The sequence below is a fragment of the Neolamprologus multifasciatus genome, chromosome 1 (assembly GCF_963576455.1).
Source record: "Neolamprologus multifasciatus chromosome 1, fNeoMul1.2, whole genome shotgun sequence".
NCBI classification, from domain to species: Eukaryota; Metazoa; Chordata; class Actinopteri; order Cichliformes; family Cichlidae; genus Neolamprologus; species Neolamprologus multifasciatus.
In genome coordinates this window covers 15513473-15525727 of record NC_140439.1, presented here as the reverse complement: position 1 = coordinate 15525727, position 12255 = coordinate 15513473, and the positions used below count along the sequence as shown (strand labels likewise).

The 12255-nt window shown below is 41.1% G+C and overlaps 1 protein-coding gene across 1 annotated transcript; it reads left to right on the top strand.

Annotated features, from left to right (window-relative positions):
- The first annotated feature begins 10082 nt into the window (after positions 1-10082).
- Positions 10083-11559, top strand: LOC146525493 (uncharacterized). Its single transcript, XM_085161192.1, has 3 exons — positions 10083-10170; positions 10274-10308; positions 10717-11559. Exons 1-3 carry the CDS (start codon positions 10083-10085, stop codon positions 11263-11265), a joined length of 672 nt encoding a protein of 223 aa, XP_085017318.1. The 3' UTR covers positions 11266-11559.
- The last annotated feature ends 696 nt before the right edge of the window (positions 11560-12255 follow it).

Below are 12255 nucleotides of genomic sequence, written 5' to 3'. Positions count from 1 at the left end.
TAAACATTGCTCGTGGCATTTAACACTCCATCTTTCCTCCATTTAGTGAAAGATTAAAACAGAGCTACGCACAGAGAACACACACACGGAGAGCAGCGGCAGAAAGACACGCCAGCGTACGCTCAGCCGGAAGTCGGATCAATAAAGCCTCTCCCAAAGGACCCCCAGAAGGTCTTTTCACTGTCAGGCTACATGGCCTAGAGATGTGACCACAGCATGAAAGAGTGCAAAACTGGCTACCCCAGAGATTACGTTTTTAACTAAACTATGGACATCAAATGTTCAGGATCTGGGAATCTGGTGCAGGCTATTTTATTTACCAGAAGAACCACAGAGTACAGCATTTACACCCTTGGTTTAAGTGCATGAAGCACTGAAATAAGTCCACAGCATTGTCAGCAAGTATTAAAATGCATATCCTGCTGCTGCCTTAGCTGATTCTAACCTTTTTCATGAAAACTCTATCTTACTTAAATGTGAATATATAATCTTTCTTACTATAGGAAGCAGGACATCAAAAAGATATCAAAAAGATATTTTCATGGTCCCCTGGTCTTCTTGTGCTGACCTGCTTTTTCGGATTGTTCTTGCTCTTTGTTGCTCTCTCACTCTATGAGTGTGTGTGTGTGTGTGTTTGTGTGTGTGTGTGTGTGTGTGTATGTGTGTGTGTGTCCACCATTCTGATTCACATACCTGGAGATGGTTGTAATCTACTCACCTGTGTGCAATTGGTCATTACCTGTCCGGTGAAAGGAAGACAAAAATTATTCAGCAGGGAAGGACATGGCCCTCTTTGTGTAAGACAAAGAAGAATCGCATCTGGTAAATAGTTATATTGTGATCAAACAGTCCACTTTATTGACTTATACTCTGGGTAGGCAAAACACAGGGCCTGGCTGTAATGGTTTGAATACTGCCTGAGCAACTTCAGGTTTCGGCTCTACATAGTACCCATCTTGCAAATACTGCTAAAAAAACCTTGACCTGTATTTTTGTTCCTATCGAGCAATCACAAGTCTGTTTATCTCCAACACAACAAGGACACCACTGATTTTATGCCACCCAGTGCTAAAAGACCATAATTCAACTATCGACTGACCTCACAATAGGATAACAGGATAGAATTCAATCTGTTACTTATTCTGTTTCCATTGCAGATGATTACAATTACATTTTTTAAAAGCTGGATCTCTGTAACGCCTACCACCTGGTGCAGATAAAGAGAGAAATAAATCAAAAACATCTTTCAACACTCACCTGGGGCACTCTGGGTATCTTGTGATGCTTTTCAGACTTACCAACACACCATTATTGTTCCACAGCATAGTTGAAGATGTCCTCTGGTACTTCTTCAGTTACTTTGTCTTTGTCTACTTGGATGATACTTTCATCATTTCCAAAACCCTCTCTGAGCATCAAAAGACAGAGTAACATTTATTGCAAAACAAACTGTTTGTGAAGGGAGAGAAATATGAATTTCATATTGATTCTGTGGTATTCTTGGAGATACTGGTTGGAAGAAGCAGAACCGCTATTCATTGTATGTACTAATCACGAAAACCTTTTGTATTTCCAAGCAACTAAGGAGCTGAATGCTCGTCAAGCCCCCCCCCCCCCCCTTTTATCTGTTTAATTTCATAATTACATAATAGCTCTGCCCAATAACATTAACCCTGATCTCACCAGGATTCAACTCCTTATTCTATCTCTGAGTTACAACCCATCCAATTCATTCTTTGGTCTGCAATACTCAGCTGAATAAGCCAGATCCTGGGATGGGAACTGATCTTTCAATCACCTACCATCGCCTGCCTGCTCTCAGGTAATCCACTGGGCCCATTCAATACAGTTTACCTGCCACGTGACTGTAGTCACACTATAACTGTTCTTCAGAGAGTTATTTTGTGGTCTTCATTGGTCAAAGATGCCCTAACCTTTATAAACTTCTAAACTTCTAACTGACCATGTGTGCTCCATGGCATTCGTCTGGATTTCATTTTGGATTGAAGTCTTTAGGTCACATCCTAGGAAGCTGTTGGACGTTAGGTGGCAAGGGTTGCAGCCTTTGATATCTGGTGGACTGGAATAGCTATGGTCCTAAAGAGCATTCCTTGGTCCAAAAGTCTGGATAAGTACTTGATCCAGGAATTTCACTGCAGGCACTCCAGCAGGCTCGGTAAGTTGCCAGCAGGGTTACGTTCTCTCTGTCTGTCTCTCTTTCTTCCATATTAGTGTGAGTGTCTTTCATAAAGGCAGTTAAATGATATAGGTACAGCATCTTTTCAGATGGACTATGCCATTTATATCTACTGATAACCCCTTCAAGACTTAAGGAACTCATACCATCATGCTGTCTGGGACAGATCACTCTCCAGATGAGATTTACACAGGATCTCAGTTTTCAGGTTACACCCCATAAGGCAACAGAGCCAGATAAAGTGTCAGCTGGAGCTTTTGCTGTACAAAAACATATTTTAATACTATGTTGGATTAGGTTTTCACTCTGTGCACCCTTTCTCAAAAAGACAAATACAAATCTCAAGAAATATTTCCCTTATGTAGTGCTCACGTCAGCACCCGTGAAGCTCCTCAATCATGCAAGTGACTAGTTCATTTAATTTTGCGTATTCAACAGGTTGATGTACAAACCTCTGGCAGTTGCTCTCCTCTCAGTTTCACCAGTCTCACTGATAAGACTGATTTTCTTGTCTGGACAATAGTTCAGTTGGAACGCTGTCTATCCCAATATGTTAACAGCAAAGCTGTTCTGGACCTTTCTCACCTGCATGTGGATTTTAGAATTTTTGATAGAAAGACTTCCAATAGCTAGACTACTGACGTTTAGCAGTATCAGCAGTGCTGAAAAAACAACAACTAAACACTGGAAGCCTCCAGTACTGCTTTATCAAGCCTAGTCTCTTTTACTTCAGTGATTCAAGCCTAGTCTCTTTTACTTCAGTGATGGTTGTGTCACCTGCAGGTGACACAACCATCCTGGGACTTATCAAGAGAAATCATAAATCAAATTACTGGTGATGAGACGCTTACCCAAGAGAAAGAAGACAGTCTTGTCTTCTACACCAACAAGACCAGGAAGCTAAACCTGGATTTTAGGAGCAAACCAAACCATCTGCCAACTCTGCTGATTAAAGGTACTGATGTACAACGTGTGTACACCTTTAGGTTCCTGGTCCTGTTCATCACCAATAATCTGAGTTTGTCAGAAAAAACTTTCTTACTTTTGAGAAAGCATAGCAGAAACTCAGTTCTATCATGTGATTGAATAAAGCCTGTCTGAGCCATCAGCCTTCTGCCCAGGACTATAGACATGTTATTGAGAACATTCTTGCCAGCTGTCTCATTGTATGGTAGAGGAATGCCAAAATAATAGAGAGAAAGGCCCTTTCAAAGAAGCATTAAAACCTTAGAGACGACTGAAAGAAGCACACCTCTTAACAAGAGAACAAACTGCAGCCCATCCTCACACACGCTACACACCCCATCACAAAGGTGTAGAAGCTCAGATATCCCCGACCAGGAAGCATCAGAGCATCAGCAGCTATCAGCCTACTGGTGAAAGACATTCATGAAGAAGTAAAATAGCTACCAGTAAAGATTCCTCTTATGCTATGATAACAGACTGACAGATCAGCTTAATTTTAAAAACACACAAAGACACACACACACCACCCTGCACCAGGAAACACTGTGGAAAGGGTTCAATTTATAGTGTTATTAACAGCTTATTAGACTTTTAATAGTATTAATTATGAAACAACTATGTGTGAATCTAAACACAGCAATCCACCTAACATAGAAGAGTGGACTGACACATTCATCTTAGCAGAAAATAATAATCCTTAATGAAAGGCTTGAAGCAGGCCACTACTTCTCATCAGTCATTGTTTCATATCGGCACACAATATGACCCACAGGACATAGATATAGGCTTGGATTGCCAGTGAGTGCGACTGCATGCCATGCATGAACGCAACAAGAGCTCAGCAGGATTAGTGCTGCCTTAATTCTTCATGGCATAGATTCAACGAGGTGCTGGAAAGATTCCTTAGAAAGTTTGCTGGCATCAAACAGTTGCTGCAGATTTGTTGGCCACACATTCATGATGTGACTCTCCCGTTCCACCACATGCGAAAGGTGCTCTTTTGGATTCATTTCTGGTAACTGTGGAGGACATTTGAGTACAGTCATGGTTAAGAAACCAGTCAAACATGCCCGTCAGATACCAACAACTATGCCACATTCAAAGTCACTTAAATCACCTTTCTTCCATATGGTGATGCTCAATCTGAACTTCACCAGGGCGTCTGGATCATATCTGCCTACACTGAGTTGCTGCCATACGATATATGAAGTTAACAAGTAGTTGAATATATGCATATGTCGTCAGTTTAAGCACTCTTATGCAAATTAAAGTGCCAATTAAGCCCAAATTGACTGTAACCATCACAATAAAACAAAAATACCCAGGAGAGACCAGGTACAGCATGAAATTTTGACCATAACTTATTACAATAATTGTATTTGTTCACCTAGTGTTGCTGATAGCAGGGTGGGGACACAAGGCAAGCACTCTAATTCACAAATGGCACAATCAGGCTAATGTTACAGTCAGCTGGTCGTCGAAAAATGCTACAATCGCGTTGATATGGCCTATGGTGCGTTGTTTTTTTAAAATATCAATAGTGGCTGCAAAAAGCAGCATAGCTTTTAGTTGAGCTTTGATCACAGCCACGCAAAAAAGAAAAAAAATAGGCAGAACACAGAGCACAGAGCAAGTACCGCCATTAAGAACATCACCATAATTAACACAGCCATAATTAAAAGAGTTTGTTGAGTGTGTGTGGAGTAGAGGTCAAGTGAGTATAGCAGTGCACCTGATCTGGGCTGCCTAAACCAACTCACAGTCGTTGCTTCATTTAGTGACAACACAACAAACAAGCAGCACAAATTGGCAGATAATTCCTGGTAACACCTTTAACATCACCTGAGCATGTTGCTACTTAGCTGGTGCAATAGTTTGGTTATGTTTGACAGCACACATTCAGGTGTTTACCAGCTCCACAATCCTGTCAAATTTGAACTTACTACTCTTTTTGCTCTTGCAACATAAGTGATAAAAATACACATATGTAAAATGTTAAAAAAACCCCAAAAACAATTATGTATGTAGTAGTGTGATTCAATAATTCTTACTGCCTCAGGTAATAAATACATAAAAGAAGAGAAAAATGATAGCAAATTAAAAGGGGAAGCATATTTAATGAATGTTTTGACAACACACAGCACAAAAAAGCCTTGAATAGCAAAATCTTATTTTCACTTACATCAGCATATGTTGGGTGACTTTTTTTAAACGCCACCAAGTCCCTCTGTAGTGAGCTCTGGGAATTGTGACCATATGGCAATGATAGGTCACGTTAGACAGAGGTCCAGAGAGAGTACTTGAACAAACCTTTGCTGGCAGGTAAAATTAAAAACACCCTGTCAAAATGCAAACAGAATTAACTGCCTGCTTTAATCCCAAGGGGTTGGTACCTTGCAGGTTCTTATCTGTCTGTGTTTTGGCCTGTGGCCCTGGTCTGGCAGAAGAGCAAAGCATAAGGTAAATGAAATGGAGAACATGGTCAGGCTTGGTGGGTGGCAGACAAAGGGCAGAGGGGTGCCATCCTGCCAGTCCCAATCTTGGACAGAAAGGGTTAGGGGGCAATGGAGGCAGTGTCTGAGCTGGATGAAACAGTCCTAGACATCAAACAGCATGAGTTCTTACAAGGCTCATTAGGAAAGACACTGCAAGTCTTTTAGTCGCCTCTTTATTGTGTTAAACAGACACGCACATCTCTGTTCCCATGGTGAAGTGTTCATCTACAGGATGGGGTGGGATTTTGGTTGGGGGCCTTAAAAAGAAGCAAAACAACACAATCTCACAGTAGTTTGTAAACACTCACAAAGATTAATGCATGGGTTTTTATACACACCACCTGGATATCCATTTTTTGTGTACATTGGCACAAAAAGAGAATAAGAATATTCAGATTGTGCATTTGTGAATAGTTATGTTTGCATAGCAGGGGCATTTCAGTTGTCATGTTGAGGCATTTGCATGTGCTGTGCTGTTACACTGTTTGATGCTCGAGTGGTTGGGGTGCAGCTCTCTTAGTCATAGGGACGCCCTGTAACGTCTGAAAACAACAAACAGAAATTTTTTCACACTCGTGTTTGAAGTATGGGTTGTTAATAAAACCTACTTACTCACTGTAGTTGTTTTGATTGTGTGTTGCTGCCGTGAGTCACAAGATCCTGTTGAAGCTGCGAGAAAATATTAGAGATTTTACGTGCACATTTGATTATGTTGGCAAATCAGTGGCAAAAAGTGGAAAATCCGTCTATGACCATGTGAGCAGCTGTTATGATCCAAGTCCTGGAGGAACTTTCCAAGTGTGTTTAAGAAGGGGAAAGAGTGGAAGACATTTAGTGGATATATTGATTGTGTTCATTTTATTGATATTTTCATTATTGTTTTCCTGCTGCTAATCTATGACAGTTGTTATATGGGTTATAGATAACCTGCTGTTATACGTCAATAGGTAGTTAATTGAATTTCATTGGAATGGGAGGGGCTACACCAATGTTAGTTGCAGCTCTTCTTGACATTAGTGATGGGCAAAGCTAGGCTTTGTGAGACACAGGCATTCGAAGCAGCGGTGCCAGAGTCGTATTGAGATTTCTAAACAATCAGACACCCATCTCCGCAGTGGCACCTACTGGCAACTTTTGTGTGTCACTTTTTTGCGAAACAATGGCGCACACAAGCGTTGCACAGCCCTCAACATAGCTGCTTATTATACCAGAATATCAATAATTATGATCGACACATTTTGTAGATAATCCTCCTTACAACAAAGCAAGAAAAACATGGTGGCTGTAGCTAATTATGTAAAATTTAAAATGAATATGTATAAAAGAAATATTTGAACAATATTTTACCTTTAAGATTTTAAGATTTTCCCTCAAAAGTTCATTTTTCAGCTCTGTTGGGGCTGAGTCCTCTTTTTTGATTTTACAAATTCCCTCCCGGCTTTTCCAAAAAAAAAAAAAAAAAAGATTCACATGGCTCACATTAGATGTGATGTGGATATACAACACATCCTGTCAATAAAACTGTAGCTCCGGTGTCCTTGAAATGAATGAATCAGTAAGTATTGTTTGACCTTTAATGAGAAGTTGCCCTGCGGGTACTCTGAGTTACAGTTTAATGCACTGTTTTGTTGGAAAAGTCTTACCAAACAAAAAAATGCTCTGCGCAGGCAAGGAAGACACTTCCAACTGGAATACATTTGTTTAAAAGTTTCTGCTGGCTGTCACAAAAAATACATTTTTTTGTCCATGTGGAGCAAATAAATAAATAAATAAAAAATAAAAGATTGCATTTCATATTTTTCATAAATTATCATGCAAATTTCTGTCTTACAGATGTCTGTGTTGCATGTAGGCTGGCTGCTAATAAGCAGCATTTTTCATGAAGGAGCACTGCTGGTATATTATTGGTGTCACCAAAGTAGCAAAATCCTTTATCATATCAGGGGAAACTTTTGCCCCCAAATGGCAAATACAGACAAGCTGCACTTAGAGGAAGAAACCAAAAGAAGCTCACAAAAATATGATGGACACATGAAAGGAGCTAACAAATTCAGCTAACTGGCATCCAAGTAAATATGACCCACATTTGTAGCTGTGGTGATGTAAGTACTTTAAAGTTGACATTCTTTTTCATGAATAGTTTACAGTGTTTTGTTGTTTTTCTGTTTTCTCTGTGTAAGTCAAAGTGTCTGTGATTCTTTAGACAGACAGGGAACTGATGCAAACACCATTTAATAAGGGATGGTTTTTTTAGTTTATTTCTTTTATATTGTCTATATGTTAGATTATATAACAGATTATAATAAATGATAATGAAAGCAGTCATTAAAAAATACACTTATGTATCTCTGTCACCTTAATGTCGCAGATACTTCACTGTAACTACTTTGTTAAATCCACATTAGCAAATATTTTACCCACTCAGGGCAGCCCTTTTTAGGGGAAAATGTAGGCATATGCAGCTGCTTATTTATACATTCAGCAATGATCCTTCACTGCTGTATGATAGTTAAGCATTCACTCAGTTTACAATTACAATTAGCACCTTATGCATACAAGTAATTTGAAATTCAGATCTTGATTATTACAGCTTAAAAAAAAAAAGAAACCAGTGAAATACACCACAGGACCTCCTTTCCAGGTAAATACAGATAACAGGGCCATTAATGCTTTTCCTCTGCAAGAGAAGTAAAATTGACACTTGCCTCTTGATTAAGTACACCTGTTTAACCTCTCATTAATGCAAATATTTGATACGCCAATCACATAATAGATATTTGATGTATGTAGCGATGTAGAAATGATCAAGATGGACTGCTGAAGTCTAAACAGAGCATCGGAATGAGGGAGGGAGAACGGTGATTCAAGTGACTTTGAATGTGGGATGGTTGTTGGTACCAGACAGGTTGAATTTCAGTAACTGCTGATCTACTGGGATTTTCCCACACAGTCATTTGTTTTACCATTTTACAGAAAATGGTTTGACAAAGAGAAAATATCCAGTGAGCAGCAGTTATCTGGCTGAAAATGTCTTGTTGATGGCATAGGTTAGAGGACAGAACAGAAAGACTTCTTTGAGCTGATAGGAAGGTAACAGTAACTCAAATAATCACTTGTTACAGCCATTGTATGCAGAAGAGCATCTTTGAATGCACAGCACATGGAACCCTGAAGCAGAGGGGCTACAGCAGCAGAAGACCACACTGGATGCCACTACTGTCAGCTAAGAATAGGATTTCCATCCAGTGGGGTTGCTGGGAGGGCTCACTAAAATTGGATAATCGAAGACTGGAAAAAGAAAAAAAAAGCTTGATGATGGAAAATGGGATTATTTTGATTACTAATTGCTGGGTAAACAAAAGCCACAAGTTATTATTATAACTCATCATTGCATTGACCAAGGTTATATTTTCTGTACTTTATGAGTCTAGCCCTCGCTGACCATTTTTATTTTTCTCACAAAAAATTAAATTGTTTGTCAGTAAAGAAGAATATTTTAATCAGGATCAGTGATTAAGAGTGATTAAGGTGTTTCCCGAGTTTGACTGAACAGCATACTTTACACTATGGGGCATGCTATGGGAGGTGTGATGGCCCCCACCTGATCAGAGTTTAGACTGCGATTCTGCTGCACTCCACTCTGCTTCCCCCTATAGGCTGTGTATGAAAGATGGATGATGCCAGTGTGCCATCAACCATTTTACAAAATATCCTTCTTCAAAATCTTCAAAACAGATCTGCATGCAGAGACTCTGTTGAGGAGGACGCAGGGAGTTAACAGGCGGTCAGAGGGAAATGGGCAAAATGTGGACAGTTTAATGAGAGTTGCTTTACTTGAGAGAACGGTGGTCTGAGGTGTGGGGGCGGCTGGTAGCAAACCAAGAATCCAGAGACGTTTTGGTGCGAGAGTGGGCAGTTGGGTGAACAGGTGAGCAATCCTTTTAACACCTAGAGTCCCAGAGAGCAGCCATTTGGCTTTTCAACGTTTAAAACCCGCCTACCAGCCTACCAGCCGGGCGTGGTGCTGAGCCACTTGGAGTGGTTAGTTTCCTGAGCCACAAGGAAACTTGTGTTTCTATTTGCCATCTTAGGGTGAAATCAACACACATGGGTGTATTTCCTTTGTTGCTGAGATTTATTGATAAAAACAGTAACAAAAAACCCCAACCAGGGGTGGAGGGTTGTGTGTTTCAGTGGACCATTGATCAGTGGTCCATTGTGGTATCAATCAGACCACTGGTCTTTGATAATTATGCTGACCTCACATAATTGATCAGTGGACTTTGATCAGTGGGTTTCACTCATCAGTGGGTTTCACCACCTAATCCTTCATTGCCCCGGAGAATTCTGTGGTGTACGGACCTCCTCTCCAAGGAAAGAAAATGCAGAGAAGACTCACCACTCAACAGGCCTTGGAAATGATCATGCAAGAAGTCAACCCTTGTGACTCGGATGGAGAAGACCTAGAACTTCAGCCGGATTCGGACTCAGAGCTGTCTGATCAGACTTCCGGTTAGTTTCATTTCATGTTATTTCCTATGGTCACGTGCTACACGTGCTACACGTGCTTTCCACGTGCTACAACCCTGGTCTACATATCACCGTTGATGAACAGCTTTTCCCATCGAAGACTCTGTGCTGTTTCCTGCAGTATATTGCAACTAAACCGGACAAGTTTGGGATCAAGTTTTGGGTGGCTTGCGACCTAAAATCCAAGTACATTTGCAATGTCTTCCCATATCTTGGCAAGGACCCCAATCGTCCCAGTGGGGAGAGACTGTCTGAAAATGTAGTGATGAGGTTGATGGAACCATTCCTAGACAAGGGCAGAAATGTTACCACGGACAATTTCTTCACATCACTTGCGCAAAAACTTCTTAGATGGAAAACCACCATCCTCGGCACAGTCAACAAGATTCGCAGGGAAATTCCTCAATCCGCTAGATAGACAGATGAATTCACCACTCAGGTATGTTGCAGGTCTTTTGTGGTTCTATGTTTATGTGTTTCATTGTGTGTAAAAGGGCTATGGAAATAACAATTTATCTTTTTTCTTAGGTGTTTTCAACCTCTGCTGCCACGATGACAGCGTATACGGCCAAATGGAAGAAGACAGTCTATATTCTTAGCAGCATGCACAGCGTGGTTCAGACTGATAACACTACCAAAAGGAAGCCAAACACTGTCACCCTTTACAACACCACAAAGTGTGGCGTGGATGTGATGGACCAGATGGTGCGAGAGTACACTGTCCGCAGAGGAACACGGCGCTGGCCAGTTGCCGTGTTCTATAACATGATTGACATGGCAGTACTGAATGCACATGTGCTGTATCAAGCATGCACCGGGATGAAGGAAAGACGGGTGGACTTCCTGGTGGAGCTTGCAAGAGAGTTGGCTCACTCTCATGTAGCTGGGAAGAAGGCAAGAAAAGAACAGTTGCTTCGGACACAACCCTCCACACCTAGCCCTGGAAAAAGAGCCATGTGTCAGGTCAAACACAAATGCAAGAACAATCATGCCACTGTGCGATGTGTTCACTGCTACAGATACACGTGTGGTAAATGCAGACTACAGATACCATGGCAGTGCCAGGATTGTGAGTGATTGCTGAAAATGTTGAAATGTACTCACTCACTTTTTATTATTATTTGTAAATATGTCTACAAATGGTTGGGGTTTTTTGTACTGTTTTTATCAATAAATTTCAGCAACAAAGGAAATACACCCATGTGTGTTGATTTCTCCCTAAGATGGCAAACTGAAACACAAGTTTCCTTGTGGCCCAGGAAACTAACCACTCCAAGTTGGTGACTTTTGGAGATTTATTTTCCTGGATGATTGAGAATGCATCAAGACGAACACAAAAGGAAGTTCACAGCTTTTAGCAGCCCCCCCCCCGACAAACAAAGAGGCAGTTGGCAGTTAGAAATCAGCAATACCACCCAAAACGTGATCCCAAACTTGTCAGGTTTACTTGCAATATACTGCAGGGTTAGGGTTATACTATGGGTTTCCCAGGTTTGCTGACCAGCAGTCATGTAGTGATGGAACCCTAGTAAACCCCGCAAGATGACAATTTCATTGACCTCAACACAAAAGGAAGTTCACAGCTTTTAGCAGCTCCCCACCCCCACACACTAACAAAGAGGCAGTTGGCAGTTAGAAATCAGCAATCATTCACACACCCCCACTTCTCAAGTAATAACCTAATTTACATATGAATTGATGCTAAAAGACTAGCCGATTTAGCTTCCACTTGGCTGACTTGGGTTAGAAAAGGGTTAGACACAGAGAGCCAATACTAGTATTGTGAGGTTAAGGCTGAGGAGCACAGGAGGCTGCGGACATGGAGTCTTCAGAGGAGTTGTGAATCAAGATGAGCGGCTGACAAATTACATAAAAATGATTACAATCAGTACAACATGCTTGATTGAGGAATGAGAAACAGGTGCAGGGAAGGTGTTATCCCAGGAAACCCCCTCCCAGGAGTGAACTCAGCAAGGGCACTCAGTGGGCCTTTCCACCTGTGACCAAGCAAAACTACGGTGGCCCTGAGAGGCCAAATGGACTGCAACTTAAGAAAACACCAGCAAT

Excerpts from the sequence above, each read along its gene's own strand:
- LOC146525493 (XM_085161192.1), top strand. The coding sequence starts at position 10,083 with ATGCAAGAAGTCAACCCTTGTGACTCGGATGGAGAAGACCTAGAACTT. Across the intron at positions 10,171-10,273 it reads GCTGTCTGATCAGACTTCCG|CTTTTCCCATCGAAGACTCT; the intron begins GTTAGTTTCATT and ends GTTGATGAACAG. Across the intron at positions 10,309-10,716 it reads ACTCTGTGCTGTTTCCTGCA|GTGTTTTCAACCTCTGCTGC; the intron begins GTATATTGCAAC and ends CTTTTTTCTTAG.